The following is a 23,495-nucleotide window of genomic DNA, read 5'->3' as shown; positions in this document are numbered from 1 at the left end:
TGCTCTGATTTATAAAGGCCAGCGTTCCAAAAGCCTTCTTCACCACCCTATCTACATGAGACTCCACCTTCAGGGAACTATGCACTGTTATTCCTAGATCTCTCTGTTCCACTGCATTCCTCAATGCCCTACCATTTACCCTGTATGTTCTATTTGGATTATTCCTGCCAAAATGTAGAACCTCACACTTCTCAGCATTAAACTCCATCTGCCAACGTTCAGCCCATTCTTCTAACCGGCATAAATCTCCCTGCAAGCTTTGAAAACCCACCTCATTATCCACAACACCTCCTACCTTAGTATCATCGTCATACTTACTAATCCAATTTACCACCCCATCATGCAGATCATTTATGTACATTACAAACAACATTGGGCCCAAAACAGATCCCTGAGGCACCCCGCTAGTCACCGGCCTCCATCCCGATAAACATTCTTCTCAGTTGTGCTGGCTCTAATTTCCTGCACCCAACATCAACATTAATTTGATCAAATTCTTTATTCAGGTTTTGGAGTTTCAAAATACTTTATCCATCAGCTGACTCCTGACATTTACCCACCTTTATCAATGCCTCATTCTAAATCGATGCAGATGAGAGGAAACATCATCTTTGCAACTTAAGAAGCAGCAGCTTTCATTTATTGGTCTAGATTTTTAGTAAAGTGAGGGTGCTTGCTGCTGACCTGTTAGAAAACTTTCAATGAAAATCCGATGACCTCTGTGGTGAGGTTTGAATTGTCAGTTCTGGAGGATCGCTGGCATTCAGCAATAGTGATGTCAATAAGCAATGTAACAATCAATTACTCTGAGGGATTCTAGACATCAAACCCAGCAGAAGAATGCACATTTTAAGTAATTAGCTAAGAGTAGAGCATTTCTCAGAGAGTAAGGAAGTAGTTGAACTATCACAAAAAAACCTTCAGTAAAAAGGCATTTTTATTAAGTTCATTGTATTTTGAAATATTAACAATGAAACTCTGATAATCTGGCATAATTGGGACTTTGATGGTGCCAGATGAGCAGATCTTCCAGACAGTTGGATGTTAAATCAATATTTTTAATGTTACATTCATTATCAAAGGTTCAAAGCTTCACTTATTATCAGAGTATACAACTCTGAAATTCTCTGGGTATCCATGAAACCAAGAAAGAAAAGAAAGGCACCACGATCCCCAAATCCCCCCTCCTGCACAAAAAAATTAACAAAAACTGAACAGGCACATTGACCACTAAATCCCCCTCCTCGCACAAAAACATCAAGCCCAAATCCCTCCTCCTGCACATAAAAAACAAGAAATATCGGGCAAAAAGCGTAGAATATAAAAAAAACTATAAGACTGAAAAAAAGTCTATAGTCCAAGTCCATATCCATTTCACAGTTAATCTGGTAAATTTAAAAAGAGTGCGAGAAACACTGGTAATTTTTAAGGAGATTGTGGAAAATGGGGACATGGTAAGCCGGAGGGGAGTGCAGAGTGAGTGGAAATGGAGTGTAGGAGCAGGGGCTTTGGTGACTGAAAGGAAGTACAGGAAACTGAGCCCGGATAGAAGGGAACATAGGAAAAGTGACTGCAATAAATTGGAAGGGAGCTCAGCAAAAATTACCTGATAATCCAGATGATGAACCACTGGGATTCCTGAATCATCAGACAGCAAATTATCTGAGCTTTACTGTATCTAGATAAGTGTCAATGCATGCATTTACATTTAGATTTTTAAGTCATGAGAGGTTGTTAAGCAGTAAGCACAGCTCATATACAATTACAAACTCATCTCCATTTCAGTGATGCTTCATGGCTGTGAATAGGTTTCTAGATACAAAAAGCATCAAGGGATATGTGGAGAGAGCAGAAACTTGGTATTGAGATAGAAAATCAGCCAGGAATGACTGGTCCACAGCTCCTCACAATTTTTTAAAATGTTTCCAGGCAATAATGTGCAACAATAGACTGGGAATAGTGCACAAAATAGTTCTCATCAGACCACGTGATTTTGAAGATTATGGTGCAGAAGGGTGTGAGGATCAAGGAGTTCACATCAGCAGTTTCTGGACTTATGAAGTTAATGATGCATGTGTGTTCTCCAGAGGAGTTTGCAGTTTCACATTGTACAATCAAATGAAAAAACTTGAGCTATTTTCTTCAAATGTTTACCACTGTCCTCATGGATACTGAAATCCTTTACAACACATATAGAGTCATACGTGCAACACTGTAACAGGCCATTTGGCCCACTGAGTCTGCACTGACTATCAACCACCCCAGCTACACTGATCCTACAGAAATACAATTTCTTCTTCCCACATTCCCTTCAATTCCTCATGGATGGCACAAACCACCTATGGTGTAGAGTGATCTACAGTGGCAAATTAACATACCTACCTGCATATCTTTGGTATATGTCCACCCATATACCAGAACATTCAAAGGAAACCCACACCCACAGTCAAGTGTACAATCTCCACATGGACATCATTAGAAGGCAGGATTGAGCCTAGGTTGGTGGAGCAGTGAGGCAGCAGCTCACTGATTGTACCGCACTGCACAAATTTATTTTGGTTAATTTTGGCTAAATCAGTATGGATCAGAAAATACATTCTGTGTTACTGAGTGATATATTAGTTGGTGCCTATACTCACTTGCCTTTTGGAGAGTAGCAAAAGACAGCTGAAAGATGTGATCTACTATTTATTCCATGATCCTAAATGTTATCAAAGGAAAGTGTGGAGATTAAACAAACGTCTCTGATTCCTTCCCATATCCGGTTGTACACTTTAAAACAACTGATTAGACACAAAAACACAAAATGCTGGCAGAACTCAGCAGGCCAGACAGCATCTATGGGAGGAGGTAGTGATGACGTTTTGGGCCGAAACCGTCTTGGCCTGCTGAGTTCTGCCAGCATTTTGTGTTTTTATTTATTTCCAGCATCTGCAGATTCACTCGTGTTGATTAGACACAACTTTTTGTATCAGCCCATCACCGCTGTGAGGTCACGTATTTTATCTCAGTATCTAGTGAAAGTATAGGATAGGTCCCCTTCCTCTGTTTCCTTCGGAAAAGGGAAACATCCGAGAAACTGTCTTGCCTAGGATAAATGAAAATTCAACATCTATGGGAAATGTGGAATTACTATCTTGATTGTCATGCTGGGGTGAATCCAACAAATATCTGGGTCAGTCGGTAAGTATTTGTTGCACCCAGTTCTTGTGTTAATACACAGGAAAGATGATGTATAAGAATGACGTATGAAAATGAACCTCTGCAAATATAGATTTAAACAACTGATTTACTTAGTTGTGTTTTACAGACAGATTTTGATGATGGTCACTGTCCCACCTATTTTAATCAACTCCAAGGACTTTTCAATGTTTACAAGGCAGTTCATAACCAGTTTCCAGGTAAGAATTCAATCTCTGTTTAGTGTTAGTCAATCTACAGTTTTACTAAACAAATAACCTTTAGGACCAAGGATAGTCATTTTTTACTTTTCTATTTGCCGTGGTTGTGTGACCCAGGTTTTTCAAGGCTCCTATTAAAATTACTCCAGGAGAATACATTTGGTTAGTTGGTAGAAGGAATAAAGCTGATGATAGGTCCTTTGTTATTATATGGCGCTGAAGATCTGGGATTGATTGGCTAATCAGCAATGTAGAACTAGAAACACCCGCTGCATTTACAAAATTCTTGGAGGATTGCTTAATGCTATAAAAGCCACAGGTCAAGAGCTGTGATGTGAACTTGGATCAGGTAGTTCCTTTTACACAACTGCAAACACGTTGGACTTTGGTGTCACAGAGTTCTATGATTCTATATCTATGAAGTGCTGAAGCACAGTTTGAACCGCACGTACGAGCATAAGAAACAGGAGCAGGAATAGGCCAATTAGTTCCTTTCCGTTTGATGAGATTATAGTTGATCCAAGCTTGGTCTAAACACGACTTACCTGTTCTCTCCCTAACACCTCTTGGCTCTCTTGTAGTTTAAATATCTGCCAGTTTCCACTTTCAATATATATTTAATTCCTCTGCTGCTATTGTTTTTTGGAGAAGAGAATTACAAAGACTCTCCACCCTCTGGCCTGCTCCTGTTTTCTCGTATTGTGCACGTACATCCAATATTTGTGGAGCAATCCAGTCCACCATTGCATAGGACCATATTTGACGAAGAAAGTGAAAAATTTGCTAAACAAAAAATTATTGAACCAATACGTGTAGGTTTATGACAGACAAGACCATTTCCTATTAGCCTAAAGTAATGCAATAATCATATACTTTACACTCTGCTTCTGAAATTCTATTTCATTGGAGCCAAAGGAATTGAATTTTGGAAACTGTGTACATGCTACGATATTGTACATTTAGTACCTGCAACCTAATATAAATTGTCTGCAGTGGAATTAATTTATTAATATATTGTAGAGTTTGTTAAGATTACTTGGGCAAAAATAATAAGGAGACATCTGAAATTCATAGCAGTTCGAAGCTATTAAAATTTCAGTCTGACTGATGCATTCAAAATATTAAGGGTGAATTTTATTTTACTGGGGTGGTTAACATGGAGGTAAATGAGCAAACTACTTTTCCTCCTATAGCATGAGACCCAGGATGTTATTTTTCTATCCCAACACTGATTCCCACCAGTGGGAATGCCAACTTCCTAGGAACTAGTCATCGAGAAAATAAGGAACACACCGGGGATTTGCATGGGTCGTTGAATGTTGGCATCCAATGAGGTGGCAAAGGAGGAGGCCCGAAGTGTGTTCACCCCAGAGACCAGTAAAATAGAGGGAAAGTATTTGGAGTATGCTTCAGTATTTAGGGCTCAAGTGACCAAAATCATGCCTTTAACTGCAGAGACCAAGCCCTCAGGATTTAACTTTGTGACTAATGCTTTGCTCATCTGGAGTGGATGACAATATGAGGCAAGTTAAAACCTCCTCCACCAGAACATTCAGATGGTGAGAATTACTAGTGAACTTCAACAATGTACTGGCTAATTGAGTTTTACCACATCACCATTCTTTCTTCCAATCATCTTTCACCGAGGGAAAACAAATCAGAGACAGCATTTCTTGGCAAATACAATGGCAATAGCTAAATATTTACAATACTGTTGAATTATATATCTAGATATACCACCTATCTCAAAGGTTCCCATTCTAATGCTAAGACCAAGAGCTTGGAACATGGTTGAACACAATTTGATGGTATGTTGTTCTTCAGTCTACAAATTATTTTACTATTACAATAATCTATGTTGTAGATTTTAGCTATTCTAAAATTTCATATGAAATGAATATTGATTGCACTTATTAGGTTAATGGAAGGGAAGTCCCCGGGCCTCTGTTTGATTTTGGACTACTGATGTACCACTGTGGACGAATCTTGTTTGAAAATGAATGTGGTCCTTTCTTTTATCTGTCAAAGGTATGCTGAAAGTTTCTTTTTGATTTATTTTATCATTGTTTTTACAATGAGTTGTTTTTCAGTTTCAGTCATCAAAGTCAGTCTGCAGCTGTCAGGCACCTGAGATGCTGTAACATGCTTTGCATTGCAGTTGATTCCAAGATAGGGTGAGCTTATAACTCCCGTCTCCTTTCCTCTCGAAGCTACTAAGTTGGTGTCCTTAGACAGTTGTCTGTCCAATTAGTAAACAATCTGGTTGTGTTCTGAAATCAGATGGGATCAGCTATTTCCAGATTGGCATTGATAGTATGTTTTTCATATAGTTCTGAAAGGGATTTCATTGCTTTTCCACATCAAAATAAGTAAGCTGTTTACCAAACAGTTCAACGTATTCCACTTATTCTTAGTTATTGACAAAGAGGCAGTTTTGAATTATTAGATATTGTTTGATACATGCTATTTAAGAGCTAATAAGAGAGCAGACATTTACGGTGTACTACTATCAAAGTGGCTGAGTAAAGATATTCTCTCCGGTGAGAGACTGAACCTGGGACCTTCCTAATCTGAATGTTCAATACTTCTGATCAATCAGGGGATTTTATATGTTTCTTTCAATTAATCACTAGAGGATATTTGCCATTGGTGAGTCAGTTTTGAAGTTAACTGCTACAATTTACTTTGGTGGGTGACATCATAAATGCTGCAGATGAATCTGTTTAAGTAAAAAATCTTGCAGTGTTACATTCCAGCCTTTCTTGGATCATGTGGCATTTTCCAAATATATAGGAATGTTATAAAGAAGCAATTTATTGTTTCTTGGTGTTGGAGCGTGGCCAAGTGGTTATGGCGTTGGTCTAGTGACCTGAAGGTCGCTGGTTTGAGCCGCAGCTAAGGTAGCGTGTTGTGTCCTTGAGCAAGGCACTTAACCACACATTGCTCTGCAACGACACCGGTGCCAAGCTGTTATCAGCCCTTGCCCTTCCCTTGGACAACATCGGTGGCATGGAGAGGGGAGAGGGGCAACTGCCGGTCTCCCATACCACCCTGCCCAGGCCTGCGCCTTGGAAACTTTCCAAGGCACAAATCCATGGGCTCTAGAGACTAACAGATGCCTATTGTTTCTTGGGTGGACATAAAAATCTGATTAACTGTGCACTGATAGACAGCAATAAAGACTGTTGCTGAATATAACAGCAGCAGGAAAAATGGGATTCTTTAAAAACTGACATTATATTAAGTCTGCTATAGTATGGTTACAAAATGAGGGTTAATGTTACAATCTTGTCGTCAGCTTATGGGCTTGCGATTTGTCTGCATGTTTTGTAGGTTCAACTGCCCAACCTGCATTTCAATTGAACATATCATTTAACTTTTTAATGTTTAAACTTGCTTTATGATAAATATGTTGTTCAAATACATGCCCTGAAACATATTCCAAAGTTTACAGATTCAATTATTTATCAGCTATTCCATTAAATTGCAGGTTGAAAGTCATTTGGAGGCCAGATTGTGGAATAGGATCTTTGTTTGGGCTCAAACGAAGGTATGGTTTTAAAGGAGAAGTGTAACCAAACTGTGAATTAAGAGACTGTGCATGGCAAAATTTAATAAAAATATATCCATATCCTTATTAAATTTTCAAATCATTTTAACTTACTGCCATCTACTGCTAGTGTATTATTTTCCTTTTTTAGTGTAGGTGTTTCAATAAGGTTCTGCAGAGAGTATTGTGTGTAGCTGTAACTGACTGCTTTTTATCATGTAGATGTTAAAGCTTCACTGCAATCCAGCTGTTTTTGTATCTTTACAATTTTTCATATTGAATAGTGTAAGGTTTGTAGCTAACAATCTGAAACACTCTATGAATGAAACTCACCATTGATGAACAAAACCATCCATTCAATTATTGCCTGATAGGTGATTAGTCCTAAGTACAGGGTGTCATGCACTGTCACAGCCCATAAGACCATAAGATGTAGGAGCAGAAATAGGCCATTCGGTCCATCGAGTCTGCTCTGCCACTCAATCATGGGCTGATCCACTTCATCCAGTCTACTCCCCTGCTTTCACTCCACACCCTTTGATGCCCTGGCTAATCAGGAACCTATCTATCTCTGTCTTAAATACACCCAATGACTTGGCCTCCACAGCTGCTCGTGGCAACAAATTTTACAGATTTTACCACCCTTTGACTAAAGTAATTTCTCCAAATACATGAGGGTACCTGATAATTGTGTCAACCAGAAGTAATAGTTGGAGCTTTGGACTTCTCTTACCCCTTCTGGCTGGTGTGCCTTTTGAATTCTGAAGTATCTGACTTGGGAGTTGGTGAACTTGCATATTACTATCATACTCTGGTACTTTGGCCAGACCAGCTGATTTCACTGTCCCCGAATGGTAAACCAGTTGCCAGGGTGCTTCCTTTTATTTGTTTTATTAGCTTAAGATGTGACCAACACTGGCAGCTTACCACCTGGAGGATTCCAATGTTAGTGGAAGTTTCTGGCTAAGTCTTATAAACTACCATTCAAAATGTATCTGGTATTTCAACACGTGCACAAGGAATCGCTATGCATACCCTGGCTTGTAACTCCAGAATCTCATTAGAGATTGAATAAGACTTTTTAATGCTGTTTCGTTATGGGTCACAAATTCTAGGAGGTGAAGTTTGGGGATAAAACCATATAGTTGTACAGCACAGAAACAGACCTTTTATTCCAACTCAGCCATGCTGACAGTGATAGCTATCTACACTAATTTTTGTATTGTCAACAAACTTGCTAGCAATCTTAGGACCAATCTCTTGCGAAAGTCTATGTAAACAGTATCTATAAAGCTATCTTCGTCAAATTTCTTAGTTACCTCCTCAGAAAGTAACTTAGTCAGATTTGTGAGATAGTATTTGTCTTGCACAAAGCTATGTTGACATCAGTCCCTACCTTTTCAAGTGAACTTTTTGTTGCTGTTTCTTAGAATTGATGTAAGGCTCATTAGTCTGTTGTTTCTTGGCTTTTTCCTCTTTCCCTTTTTGAAGTCACCAGTCTGCTGGTACGGCCCATTGTGGCTAATGGAGATACAACAAACTTGTGACAGCCCGAGCAATCTCCTTGCTAGTTTTGCATAGCATCCTGAGCTAGATCCTGTCAGGCCCTGGGGATTTATCCACCTTAATGTCTGCCAATATCTCTTGCACATCCTCCTTCCCAACACAGAATATTAATGTACCCCTCCTCTAACTTAAGACTCAAGGACCAACCTTATGTTTTTTCATGACTACCTTGAAAGTGACCATACTGAACTATGGTCACTTTTTTTTAGTGTACCACCACAGACACATCTACCTCTTGCTCATGTTGGTTTTCTAAGATAAGGTGAGTACAGCCCATTTCCAAGTAAGACTTTCTCCATATTGTTTTATTAAACCTTCTTAAATGTACTTAATGGACTTCACCCTCTGACTCCAAGGCAATCCATTTAATTTTGGGAGGGTTAAGCCCTATTATTTTTGTACCCATATTTGATTTGACTAGCTACCTGTAATAGATCTTCAGAACACAGGCATGAAGTTCATTGAAGATTAGGGTAAGTCTGATAATCTATTTTCGCCCTAAATACAATAATATTAGTAACAACAAAAATATCAAAAATACATAATAAAAGACCAACAAATTCAAAATGATAAATGTTGAAAATGTCAAGTCGTCACTTTTTATTGTCATTTCGACCATAACTGCTGGTACAGTACACAGTAAAAACGAGGCAATGTTTTTCAGGACCATGGTGCTACATGAAACAGTACAAAAACTACACTGAACTACGTAAAAACAACACAGACAAAAAAACTACACTAGACTACAGACCTACCCAGGACTGCATAAAGTGCACAAAACAGTGCAGGCATTACAATAAATAATAAGCAAGACAATAGGCACAGTAGAGGGCAGTAAGTTGGTGTCAGTCCAGGCTCTAGGTATTGAGGAGTCTGATGGCTTGGGGGAAGAAACTGTTACATAGTCTGGTCGTAAGAGCCCAAATTCTTCGGTGCCTTTTCCCAGATGGCAGGAGGGAGAAGAGTGTCAAGAATAAACAGAAACAATCCAACACACTACATAATCCTAGAACAGTTTAACACAATCTGATTACTTACATAGACATAATCAAGTGACAAAATTCATTCGTCAAAACCTTGCTTTAAAATACAAACTGGTTAATGAAATCACACCTTACTAGAAACACAAGCCCAATCCAGTTTTAGAGGCAGAATACCACAAATTATATTATCACCAATCAATTATTACAGATAAAACAATCCATAATAACTGCCTGGATACTTTGCAGTCTGAATAAACGAAGTGTCTGTCCTGTGGCAGAGCAGCAGAATTAACCTCCTTGTATTACCTTTTTCAGTTGGGTTTACCAATTGGTTCCATCAAAGCCACAGTCTTAATAGAAAACATTTTAGCTGCATTTGAGATGGAAGAAATCCTCTATGAGCTGCGAGACCATTCTGCTGGACTGAACTGTGGAATCTGGGATTATTCAGCCTCGTTTGTAAACAAAATGGGTAAGCAAGTATAACTCAACTCATTAAATTACATTACTGAGATTTAGTGTAGTGTTAATCAGTTATATACGATAGCTTTGAAGCTGCACAAATGCAAATTCTTTTTTAATTTTCTTTATCTTTAGTGGAATTCACAAATGCATTTGAAAAGGGGGAGGCTTAACAAAAAGGGCAGAATATTGGCAATATTATTAATAAAACAAACTTAGCAACATTTCAAAGACTAAAATGGGCATTGTAATTATAAAATCAGCATAATAAATCCAAAATGGAATTCAGCAGAAAATTCTGTACATGGGGCAGTTTGAAAATGGAACTTGAGCCGATTTTGGTGCAACTTTGGCAAAAGGAAATCTATATGAGGGGTAAAGGGAAGGAGAGATATGAGAAAATGGGATGGGGAAGGTTGTAGGAGTCTTATATGGAGCAGAACTACCAGCATTGACTAGTCTGGTCCTGTTTCTTATCAAAGCTACATTCCTGTGACCACTCTAGTCTATGATTATATTTGTTTGTTGGAGTCTTCCTGGATTCTCCTTATAATTCACCTAATTTTCGCTAATTCAAAACATCTCCATTTAACAGAAGAGTTGAGTTAAGGCACCCACCTGAACTAGTTCTATCAACTAAATTGGTGGTATAGTTTTATCAGGTGTTTTTTTCATTGGACATCTTATAAGAATTAGTTAATAAGAATATCTATTGTCATTCATACTGTAAGTATACAGTAAACTTAATTTTCCTGTATTTATTTTGCTATTTAACTATATGATTGACCCCTTCATGTATATAATAACCTCTAGAATTTAATGAGTAATTTAACAGAGGAAGCCATTTACATTACTCAGCATTTTCCAGCAGGCAGAAAGAAAGATATAAGCAAGGTGCACCTGCAGGGTTGCCTAGGTGCTCCCTCAGTGCTACACCGTGTTGGCATTGTGCTCCTGCTTCCTGCCCTGATATCATCTGGGCACTCTCACAGTGCCAACCCAGTTAAAGCTGGAGAGCTCCTGCAGCATATCCCAAATTCAGACCAAAGTTCTTCCTCTTAAGTGCACTGATTTTGGCCCAGGTGGAGCCATTCTGAGAGCTGGCTGTTAGAAAGTGCTTGTTAATGAAGTGCTGGACAGCTAGGCTTTTACAGTAGCTGGTGTCTACAATGCTGCAGCAAACAGCAAAGTTACCAGCACAGTACATGTTATATGATTTGTTACACTCATATATGCACTTTTCCCACTTTTGCATTTACCAGAAATGATCTTGCCAGATTTTAGAACTGGTACCATGTCTGGCCGACCGCTATGAAAGCCAAGGGTACATAGCAACATAGAAAACCTACAGCACAATACAGGCCCTCCAGCCCACAAAGCTGTGCCGAGCATGTCCCTAACTTAGAGCTACCTAGGCTTTACCCATGGCCCTCTATTCTTCTAGGCTCCATGTACCCATCCAGGAGATTCTTAAAAGACCCTGTCATTTTTGCCTCCACTACTGTTGCCGGCAGCCCATTCCACACACTCATCAGTCTCTGCATTAAAAAAAAACTTGCCCCTGACATCTCCTCTGTACCTACTTCCAAGCGCTTTAAAACTATGCCCTCTCATGTTAACCATTTCAGCCCTGGGGAAAAGCCTCTGACTATCCACACGATCAATGCATCTCATTATCTTGTACACCTCTATCAGGTCACCTCTCATCCTCCGTCGCTCCAAGGAGAAAAGGCCGAGTTCACTCAACCTATTCTCATAAGGCATGCTCCCCAATCCAGGCAACATCCTTGTAAATCTCCTCTGCACCCTTTCTATCGTTTCCATATCCTTCCTATAGTGAGGCTACCAGAAATGAGCACAGTACTCCAAGTGGGGTCTGGCCAGGGTCCTATATAGCTGCAACATTACCTCTTGGCTCTTAAACTCAATCCCACGATTGATGAAGTCCAATGCACTGTATGCCTTCTTAACCACAGAGTCAACCTGTGTAGCAGCTTTGAGTGTCCTATGGACTCGGACCCCAAGATCCCTCTGATCCTCCACACTGCCAAGAGTCTTACCATTAATACTATATTCTGCCATTATATTTGACCTACCAAAATCTGGGTTGAACTTATCTGGGTTGAACTCCATCTGCCACTTCTCAGCCCAGTTTTGCATCCTATCGATGTCCAGTTGTAACCTCTGACAGCCCTCCAGCATTGGTACAATGCTGTACCATTGTAGGTACAGCATTGTATAAATCAAGCTGAGCTGCCTAACGAAAGATTAGCTTTAGTTGTCACATACACATTGAAACATACAGTGAAATGCATCGATTTGCATCAATGATTTGCATCTATTGAGGTGGGTTTCAGAGGTAGCCTGTAAGTATTGCCATGCTTCTAGCACCAACGTAGCATGCCCAAAATCATAACCAGTACTGTATGTCTTTGAAATATGGGAGTAAATGGGAGCACCCAGACGAAACCCATGCATTCATGATGAGAATGTACAAACTCCTTACAGACAGCAGACTCTGTAAACTGTTGTGCTAACTGCTATGCTACCCTGTCACCGGTACTGCCTATGACTAGCTCCTAGCTTTGAGATGATGCCAAATGACTTGATCCAAACAATTTGAATCTTAAGTAAATAGATGCACATTGTTAGCTTATTTCACACACTTATTTTTCAGGACATCGGCGGGAATTCCTCTTACCAGATCGCAGTAAGTATGTGAATATGGAGAAAATGTTTTTGAAGAGCTACATGGATCTTCTAGTAAAGACCTGTCACAAGCGAGGTGCTTTGGCCACTGGAGGAATGGCAGCTCAGTTACTGCCTTGGGATAAGGAAAGCCCAGAATACCAGAGAATCTTGGCAAATGTTACTCGGTACGTGCAGCTGCATTTAAAATTAATAAACAGTAATGGGAGGCTCATTTTCAAAATGCAATATATTTTTAGGATGTCTTCCTTCAAAACCACTTTATTTTTGAAGTAACTCATTAAATTCCATTTTAAATTCAGATTTAGATTCATTTATTATTCACACATTGAAACATACAGTGAAATGCGTCATTTGTGCTAACAACCAGCACAGCACAACCCAGTGATGTGACGGGGCCAGCCTGCAAGTAGATAAGTTGAAAATTCGATACCTAACAGAAGTACTAAGCTGTGCAGACTGATAGGCAATGCACCTTGATATTTCCTATGAAATCATTCAGTTTCTTTTGGCCTTGCTCTATAGTCTGGGCTTCTTAACCCAGCTATCTTCAGCTCTTCAAATGTAGACTCTGGCCAACTTGCTGGATGTCTGTGACCAGGACTTTGGGTAAATCTTGAAGCTATCTCCCTCTTTCTTTCCTGTAGCTCCTCTGCTCCATGGCAGAATGGTTGCTGACTGGCTGCTGGAGGGAACGTGCCTTCAATAAATGATGTTGTTCTGTGATTGCTGCACTGCAACATCTATTTGAAACCCTTCCAGTTGTAGACCACCTCTATGTTGTTTTTGTTGAATTTTGCAATCCTTGTGGTGGACCCGATGAAGTTATAGCAGATTAAGATAAAGATTAGCTTTATTTGTCACATGAACATCAAAATATTGAAACATAGAGTGAAATGCGTCATATGCATCAATGACCAACACAGTCCGAGGATTGTGCTGGGGATGGCCCAACACAGCATGCCTACACTAAACCTAACTCTAATCACACATCTCTTAGAATGTGGGAGGAAACAGGAGCATGCAAAGGAAACTCATGTCATGGGGAGAACATACAAACTCCTTGCAGACACTGGCAGGAATTGAACCTAATCAGTGATTGTTGGCACTGTAATACATTGTTAATTGCTACTCTAGTACATCACACACAATGAAATCCAATTTCTTAGTATTTGTGTCAATCCCACATCTTTTCACCTTCTGCTGAATAGTCATATTAATAACTAAATCTTCATTCATTATTCATTCTTTGTCAGCTTAAATATTTCTCCTGGTTATTCTATATGCCTTCTATTTTATGGATTTGTGTATTTAGTTCGTAAAGTTTATAAAGTCTACGAGTATACTCTTAATTAGATTGTGCACGTAGAATCTGACAGTGTTTTATTAATACTTTAGTTTGAAACTACTTGAAATCAATGCTGGAGTTGATGGATTCATGGTGTTTGATCTGGACCTGGTTGAACCAATGACAAAGGTATCCTGAAATGTATCTTTGATATGTTGCACAACCTTCATTGTGAATAACCAACCCATATGGGCATCACAGTGGCACAACGTTTTTAGAGCTCGAAGCATTCCGGAGTTCGGAGTTCAATTCCCCATGGACTGTGTGCATTTTCCCTGGGCCTCTGGTTTCCTCCCACAGTCCAACGTCATAGTGAGTAGGTTAACTGGCCGTTGTAAATTGTCCCATGATTAGGTTAGGGTTAACTGGCATTGTGGGGTTGCCGGTGAGACGAGGCTCGAAGGGCTGGAAGGGTCTACGCCTCATTCCTTCACTAAATAAATAAATAAACTTCATTCTTAGTTAGAGTTGTGGGGTTACTACACAAAATTAAAATATTAATTTGGGTAAGCAATGAAACTTTAGGCTTTTGAATTGATATATTTTGTGGGTTAAATTCCACCCCCGGATCACAACAGACACTCCATTTCAGAATTCTACCAGCAGTAACTTACCAGCTTAAGAAGTTATTAAAGATCCTTTTAGTGAGGAAAGTGCTCTCAGTGGTTCAGACCAATGTGTTTTATTCTTGGACAGCTGTCCCTTTAAATGCCAGAAGGTGCATGTTTCTATCCAAAGAGCAGGGAAGTTCTGACTGATTTCTTGGTGAATATTTAACTCTACAAAATGTTTTCTGGTCAACATCTTGTTGGTGAAATGTTACTGTGTGTAAATTGACCATCTTATTTGTACATTATACTTTGAGACTATCCGTGAAATGCCGCGGTACATCCTTGAGCTAAGTATTGCGCAGTGCAGATGCAATAATTCTTTTCACTATTAGTTTCCAAGTTACATAGTCCAGAAATTCTGTTGAGTATGTGTTTCCCCTCATTGAACCTGTGTATTATTAACAAGCTCCTTACCATCAGAAGTTACTATCATTAAACTGTCCACATAATGCCAAACTTAGTCAAAGACTATGATGATAGCTGTTAAATGAACAATAGGTACCATGCTTCAATTCAACCAGGTTATCCCAGTAGATCTGGCCCTTGAAGATTGGGCAATTCAATACTTTGCCGGCTGCTATTCTTTATAGAAAATGGACATTTTTCACTGGAATTTCTTGATTCAGTCCATTGACATTGCTTGTGTTGGTCTGTTCAATCTCAGTTATTCCTAAAGCATACAAATGGACCCAACCAGCTACATATCCTGAGAGAAGATGTGAATGTGACTCCAAGTGATCTGCTCACTGTGCCTTCTGTAAGTGTTTGCAACACTCTGTTTACCCAATAAATGGTATATCACTGAAAGCTAACTGAGCACTTTTAGGTGGAAAATTTAATCATAATTTCTGTTGCAATTAAAGTAAGTTATGTGAGTAAATGGTATGTACTTGTAGTTGTACTATTTGCATAATATCTTACAAAAGACACTGATCTGTGAATGCAAGTTTTTTCAATTTTTTAGCTTTTAACATGAGCTAGTGGATATTGCTGAAAAGTCCAAGCCAGACACTTTGACTGAAAGATTCCTTTTAGAGTGTAATTACTATGGAATTCATTTCTCATGAAAGTTTAATTGTTGCAGTGAAATACTTCAATTTTTAGATCGGGGAATTGGGCAGATAGAATATTCGTTAAACATTTCCCTTGGATAGTGAAGTGTTCCTTCGGCATTAACTGATTGCATATTTAGGTCTAGAGTTAAGGCTTTAAATTCATAAACTTCCATTACAGAGCTAGTGTATAATCATAAATACAGCTTCTCACTTTATTTTGATGATCGCAAACAGATTCTTGTGAGGAAATGCACTTTCGTATATCCATCGTTTTTTGCACAAATATGATTATATCACCATTCTTGGCCAACACAGTCACAAGAGTGCCTAACGCAGAAAGAACGCCCTTCTGGATTTGAGATTAAGATGGATTGCATACGTGATAGAGTAGGCTTTACTGTAGTTGTTTTCTAATTTGACACTGTCATTGAAATACAAAATAAGTTTTCAATTTCATCTGTAAACTCGCTTGCTGAATTTATTCTTATATTTTCAATATGTAGGGTGGAGTAACCTTGAATGGATTAAAGTACAACATTGGTGTTGGAATTCTCTTTATAGAAGCATGGCTAAGAGGTATGGGTAAATTTTCAAAAGAACTTTAGTGCTCAGTTTTGATACAGAAATTTATATATTGAATGGTTATTTACTTGTAATTAAACATTTAGAACAACATTGGCTTTAAACAAGCTCACCACTTAAATCTTAAATGAGAGAAAGATGTGGCTGTAGTTAGGTCCAGAAACAGTCTGGTTAGACAATGACATCTCCCTGCTAAATAGATTGATTGTTCTGAGTGTCTGTTTTATATATCAGTTCTCATTCTAGTGATTGGAAATGGTCTGTTAATCCATTAAATAGAGATGTGATGAGGTGTTTTATGTTTCTAGACCAACTCTATGCCATGAGTCAATATTCTAACTAGCAAATATTACAAAGGCATGACCAGCAATCAGTCACGCATAACTGTGCTGCACAAATGAATTGGTAACTTTCATGGGAAGGGTATTATTAACCCAGTAACAGGAGATATGACATCATGAAACACATCATTACATTTTCAGCATCAAACAGTCTGGCAGAGGACTTCTGTGGGTCAAGCAGAATCTGAAAGGGGAGAGGAATTCATTGTTTTGGATTGACATCCTGCATCAGAGTCCTGATACTGGGTTTTGACTTGAAATGTTGACATTTCCAGCAACCCCCCAAACAGGTGTAGCTCCACTTTTTCCAGCACACTGTCTCTCCAGATCCCAGCATCTGCAATTTCTTGTGTCCCCATTATATCATCATCTAGGTTAGCAGAGTACCTGTTACAGATCTTTATGGGACTCATTTAAGTGAAAGTTTTAAAGGGACCAGGTTCTATAATATTGTATTGAACAAATTTTCTGATTAGTAGTGATAATTTATCCCCGGACTATGATATCAGATAGTGTGCCCTGGAATCTGCACTGGGTACAGGAGAAAGTAGAATTGGAAAAAGTAGCGTCTGTGACTTACGTGGCAGATAATTTCTGGACTGGACTAGCTGCAACTTGGGAGTTGGGATGAGACAAATACTTGGGATGAGAGTGCAGTTGAGCTCTGATTAAAAAGCTATCACTCTGAAATATGTAGTGTATTTCCCTTTGCATAGATGCTGGATGATTTGCAGAAAATTCCCAGAATTTTCTGTTTTTATTCGCACTACCAACAGCCATAATGCTTCATTGTTTCAATGTTTTAAAGTGACAGACACAGACATATGCACAGATATCAGTTTCCTGCAGCCAAACTTGCCATGTTCAAACTTTGCAGAATCAAAAAAGGTAGTGAATACAGTAATTAAAGCCCAGAGTGTAAGAACTAAGGTGGATGATCTTGTAGCACTATTACAGATTGTCAGGTATGATGTTGTGGCCATCACTGAATCATGGCTGAAGGATGGTTGTATTTGGGAGCTGAAGGTCCAAGGTTACATGTTGTATAGAAGGGGTAAGCAAGGTAGGCAGAGTGGGTGGTGTGGCTCTGCTGGTAATGAATGGCATCAAATCAGTAGAAAGATGTGACATCGAATTAGAAGATGTTGAATCCTTGTGAGTTGAGTTGAGAAACTGCAAGGGTTAAAAAGACCCTGATGGTAGTTATATACAGACCTCCCAACAGTAGCTGGAATGTGGACCACAGATTACAACAGGAGATAGAATAGGTGTGTCAAAAAGGCAATATTATGATGGTCATGTGAGATTTTAACATGCAAGTCAATAGGGGAAAATCAGGTTGGTAATGGATCTCAAGGGAGTGAATTTGTTGAATGCCTACAAGATGGCTTCTGCAAGCAGTTTGTCATTGAGCCTACTAGGGTGGGCTTTACTGGATTGGGTGTTATGTAATGAACCAAAGACGATTAGGGAGCTTAAGGTAAAAGAACCCTTGGGAGATAGTGATCACAATATGATTTGAGTTCAACTTGAAATTTGTTAGGGTGAAAATAAAGTCTGACACAGTGGAGTAAAGAAAATTACAGTGGTAGGAGAGAGGAGTTGGCCAAAGTAAATTGGAAGGAGATGCTCACAGGGAAGACAGCAAAACAATAATGCTGAGAGTTTCTGGGAAAAATAAGGAAGGATAGGTGTATTCCAAAAATGAAGAAATACTCAAATGTCAAAATAATACAACCAAAGCTGACAAGGGAAGTCAAAGCTAATGTAAAAGCAAAAGAGAGAGCATACAACAAAGCAAAGATTAGTGGAAAGATAGAAGATTGGAAAACTTTTAAAAACCTAGAGAGAGCAACTAAAAGAATCATTAGGAGGGAAAAGATGAAATATGAAAGCAAGCCAACCAACAATATCAAAGTGGATAGTAAAAACTTTATCAAGTATGCAAAAAATAAGAGATGAGAGTGGATATAGGACTGCTAGAAAATGAGGCAGGAGAAATAATAACGGAACACAAGATGGCAGATGAATTAAATGAATATTTTGCATCATTATTTACTGTGGGAGACACTAGCAGTGTGCCTGATGTTGAAGGGTGTGAAGGCAGAGAAGTGCAGTTACTATTACATTAATTTGCATATTGCACATTCAGAGACGTAATGTAAAAATTTATACTCATGTATGTGAAGGATGTAAGAAATAAAGTCAATTCAATTCAAAGGTGAAGGTGCTCAAAAAGTGGAAAGACCCAAGGGTACATAAGTCACCCGGACCAGATGAACTGCATCCTAGGGTTCTGAGAGGTAGCGGTAGGGATTGTGGAGGAATTAGTAATGATCTTTCAAAAATCATTGAACTCTGGCATAGTGCGGCTGGTGGCGCGGCATCAGCGCCAGATTTCGGAGCTCCCAATTTCAAATCCAGCCAGCTCCAAAAACCTGGAGAGGGATGGGCTCCGCCAGCCCAAGACACGCCGTATGCTGAGCAATCACCAAAAAAGATCGGTGCAAAAAGCTTGTCATGACGGCGCCCCGATGTCTCCACTAGGGGTTAAGGGCACGCACACACACATATACACACACAGAGTGCCAGAGGACTGGAAAATTGCAAATGTTACTCCACTCTTTAAGAAAGGAGGAAGGCAGCAGGAAGAAAATCATAAACCAGTTAGCCAGACCTCAGTGGTTGGGAAGATGTTGGAGTCAATTGTTAAGAATGAGGTTATTGAGTATTTGATGATACAGGACAAGATAGTAGAAAGTCAGCATGGTTTCCTTGAGGGAAAATCTTGTCTGACAAACCTGTTGAAATTCTTTGAGGCGATTACAAGTAGGATAGATAAAGGGGATGTAGTGGATGTTGTATATTTAGACTTTAAGAAGGCCCTTGACAAGGTGCCACACATGAGGCTGCTTACCAAGTTAAGAGCCCGTGATATTTCTGGAAAGTTACTGGCATGGTTAGAGCATTGACTGATTGGGAGGAGGCAGCGAGTGGGAATAAAACGATCCTTTTCTGATTGGCTGCCAGTGACTAGTGGTGTTCTGCAGGGGTCAGTGTTGGAACTGCTTCTTTATGTGTTGTATCTCAGTGATTTAGATGATGCAATAGATGGCTTTGTTGCCAAGTTTGCAAATGATATGAAGATTGGTGGAGGGGCAGTTAGTATTGAGGAAACAGGTAGGCTGCAGAAGGACTTAGATCAGGAGAATGGGCAAGAAAGTGGCAAATGAAATACAGTGTTGGAAAATACATGGTCATGCACTTAGGTAGTAGAAATAAATGTGCAGACTATTTTCTAAATGGGGAGAAAATCCAGAAATCTGAGTTACAAAGGAACTTGGATTGTTCCTTTGGTTAACTTGCAGGTAGAGTCAGTGGTGAGGAAGGCAAATGCAATGTTAGAGGTCTAGAATACAAGAATAGGGATTTGATGCTGAGGCTTTATAAGGCACTGGTGAGGCCTCACCTTGACTACTGTGAACAGTTTTGGGCTCCTCATCTAGGAAAAGATGTGGCATTGGGGAGGAGGTTAACAAGGATGATTCCAGGAATGAAGGAGTCCTCATATGAGGAATGTTTGATGGTTCTGGGTCTGCACTCACTGGAATTTAGAAGGATGAGGGGGGAATCTCATTGAAACCTTTTGAATTTTGAAAGGCCTGGACAGAGTAGATGTGGAAAGGATGTTTCCCATGGTGGGGGGAGTGTAGGACAAGAGAGCACAGCCTCAGGACAGGTTCAAAGATCAAATTTAATGTCAGAGAAATGTATACAATATACATCCTGAAATGCTTTTTCTTCACACACACCCATGAAAACTGAGAAGTGCCCAAAAGAATGAACGACAGTTAAACATGAGAACCCCAAAGTCCCTCCCCAGTTCCCCCCTCGCGCATAAGTGGCAGTGAGCAACAATTCTCCCCCCCCCCCCCCCCGCACTAGCAAAAAAGAACGCGCATCGGTACCATCACCGAGCCCAAGTGTGGGCAAAGCAAAGACACAGACCAAAGTTACCTCAAAGGCTTCGCATTTCATCCATAATTCGACAAACCACAGGTTCTCTCTCTCCCTGGCAAGGGAGAGGGAGGTGTCCCCCATTTTCATGGGGGATAGAGGGGCATTCATTTAAAACAGATAGACTAATTCTGCTCAAATAATTTGAGTTTTTTTAAAAAAAGAATTGCAAATGATTCCTCTTGCATCTTTCTCTTTTTACCTCTTCTTCCCACCCCAACTCTTCATTCTGGACCTCCAAATACTAGCCAATCTTGATGTCTTTGTTATAGGACAATGCAAGCCTCAGGAAGGATTGTCAATTTGCCTTGAAGGGATTCCTATTTAAACTTCCTCTCACCCAAACACCGATGGTACAAATCAGTAAAATTACCATAAATCACTATAATACCATAAGTCTGGCATATTGACTTCTACATTGCTGAGGCCCAGTGCCGACTCTCAGACACCTCCTCTTGTTTGCCCCTCGAACAGGACCTCACTAAGGAACACCAAGCCATTGTCTCCCACACCATCACCAGCCTTATTGACTCTGGGGATCTCCCATCCACTGCTACCAACCTTATAGTTCCCACACCTCCTGTTTCTACCTTCTACCCAAAATCCATAAACTTACCTGTCCGGGTAGATCCATTGTTTCAGCTTGTTCCTGCCCCACTGAAAATATACCTGCATACCTTGACTGTTTTATCCCCGCTGGTTCAGTCCCTTCCTACATACATCTGTGACACCTCACATGCTCTCAATCTTTTCAAAGATTCCCTGGCCCCCATCATCTTATTTTTACTATGAACGTTCATTCCCTATATACCTCCATCACCCACCAGGAAGGCCTCAAAGCTCTCCATTTCTTGCTGGACACCAGACCCAACTCATTCCCCTCCACCACTCTACTTTGCCTAGTGGAACTTGTCCTCATTCTAAATAATTTCTCCTTTGGCTCCTCCCATTTCCTGCAAATGATAGGGGTAGTCATGGGCGCTCGCATGGGTCCCAACCATGCCAGCCTGTTTGTCGGCTACGTGGAACAGTCTATGTTCCAAGGCTACACTGGTGACCGACCCGCACTTTTCCTAAGCTACATCGATCGATGATTGCATTGGTGCTGCTTCCTGCACCTATGCTGAACACGTCGATTTCATCCACTTTGCCTCCAACTTCCACCCAGCCCTCAAATTCACCTGGTCCATTTCCGACACTTCCCTTTCTTTGTCTCACTGTCTCTATCACCAGAGACAGCTTACCCACCACTGTCTATTATAAACCAACAGATTCTGACAGTTACCTGGATTATACCTCATCCCACCCTGCTACTTGTAAAAACGCCATCACCTTCTCTCAATTCCTCAGTTTCAGCCACATCTGCTCTCAGGATGAGACTTTTCATGTCCTTTTTCAAAGAAAGGGGCTTCCCTTCCTCCACCATCAACATTATCCTCAGCCACATCTCTTCCATTTCATGCATTTTTGCTGTTACCCCATCCTTCTGCCACCCTACCAGGGTCCTCACCTACCATCCCACCAGCCTCTGTATGCCGCACATAATTCTCCAAAACTTCTGCTACCTCCAACTGGATCCCACCACCAAACACATCTTTTGCTCCCGTCTACTTTCTGCAGGGATCACTCCCTACGTGATTCCCTTCTCCATTCATCCCTCCCCACTGATCTCCCTCCTAGCATTTATCCTTGTAAGCGGAACAAGTGCTACACCTACTCCCTCGTTACTATTTAGGGCATCAACCAATCCTTCCATGTGAGGTGACATTTCACCTGTGAATCTGTTGAGGTCATATACTGTATTCAGTGCGGCCTCTTGTATATCAGTGAGACCTGACGTGAATTGGGAGACTGCTTCACTGAGCATCTACGCTCATCGTCAGAACAAGCAGGATCTCCCAGTGGCCACCCATTTTAATTCCATTTCCCATTCCCGTTCCAATATGTCCATCCATGGCCTCCTCCACTGTCATGATAAGGCCACACTTGGGTTGGAGGAACAAAACCTTATATTCTGTTTGTGTAGCCTCCAACCTGATGGCATGAACGTCAATTTCTCAAACTTCCAGTAACGCCTCTCCCCCACTTCCTTTTCACCATTGCCTATCCCTTTTTCCTTCTCTCATGTCATCTCCTTGCTTGCCCATCACTTCCCCCGGTGCTCCTCTCCCACCCCACTTTTCTTTCTTTTATGGCCTTGTCTCTTTCAGCAATCAACTTCCCAGCTCTTTGCTTCATCCCTCCCCCTCCAAATTTCACCTATTGCCTGATGTTTCTCTCCCTCCTGCCCCTACCTTTCAAATCTACTTCACAGTTTTTTTTCTCCAGTCCTATTGAAGGGTTTCGGCCCGAAACATCCATTATGCCTTTTTTCCATAGATGCTGCCTGGCCTGCTGAGTTCTTCCAGGTGTGTGAGTGAGTGAGATTTCCAGCAGCTGCAGATTTTCTCATTTATAAATCACTTTTTGATATCAATCAACTACATAAACCTCTCCTCATTAACTGAACAACTTGGTTATTGATACTGATGTACTTACTTTTGATTTGTAAACCAAGAGATAAGTTGGTATAAACCACTAAGTCATTGTAGTCACAGCTTCTGACAACCAAGTCCCACTTGGCCTTCACATGTGGCAGAACTATTTCTCCTTACAAAGGTGGACCACTGGCACCTCAAAACTCAGGCCTTGGATGGCAGCACACTGAGGAGAAAGGAAACTGATTTTAAACCTCCACTGCCTTGTGGCCATACCCACCCATGGGAAAGGCTTTAGGAGGAAACCCCAAGGAAGAAATCCAGAGCCGGGTTTGATGTTGTTTACAACTTCACTCTGGCAACCTCAACAACAACAATGGTGCCATGCTGTAT

The 23,495-nt window shown here is 40.3% G+C and overlaps 1 protein-coding gene across 5 annotated transcripts in view; it reads left to right on the top strand.

Annotated features, from left to right (window-relative positions):
- ugl (ureidoglycolate lyase) overlaps positions 1–23,495 on the top strand; it is a 64,504-nt gene that overhangs the window by 32,698 nt on the left and 8,311 nt on the right. For all 5 annotated transcript variants that reach the window (XM_073042714.1, XM_073042712.1, XM_073042716.1 and 2 more), the window contains 9 exons: positions 3,311–3,401; positions 5,133–5,209; positions 5,319–5,429; positions 6,892–6,951; positions 9,816–9,972; positions 12,640–12,838; positions 14,070–14,148; positions 15,295–15,387; positions 16,189–16,261. In XM_073042714.1, coding sequence (XP_072898815.1) covers positions 3,311–3,401; positions 5,133–5,209; positions 5,319–5,429; positions 6,892–6,951; positions 9,816–9,972; positions 12,640–12,838; positions 14,070–14,148; positions 15,295–15,387; positions 16,189–16,261 — 940 coding nt within the window. The remainder of the gene's footprint in view (positions 1–3,310; positions 3,402–5,132; positions 5,210–5,318; positions 5,430–6,891; positions 6,952–9,815; positions 9,973–12,639; positions 12,839–14,069; positions 14,149–15,294; positions 15,388–16,188; positions 16,262–23,495) is intronic.

Source organism: Hemitrygon akajei, chromosome 4 (assembly GCF_048418815.1).
Source record: "Hemitrygon akajei chromosome 4, sHemAka1.3, whole genome shotgun sequence".
Taxonomy (NCBI): domain Eukaryota; kingdom Metazoa; phylum Chordata; class Chondrichthyes; order Myliobatiformes; family Dasyatidae; genus Hemitrygon; species Hemitrygon akajei.
The sequence above is the reverse complement of the archived record's forward strand: the minus strand, read 5'-3'. Positions and strand labels throughout refer to the sequence as shown.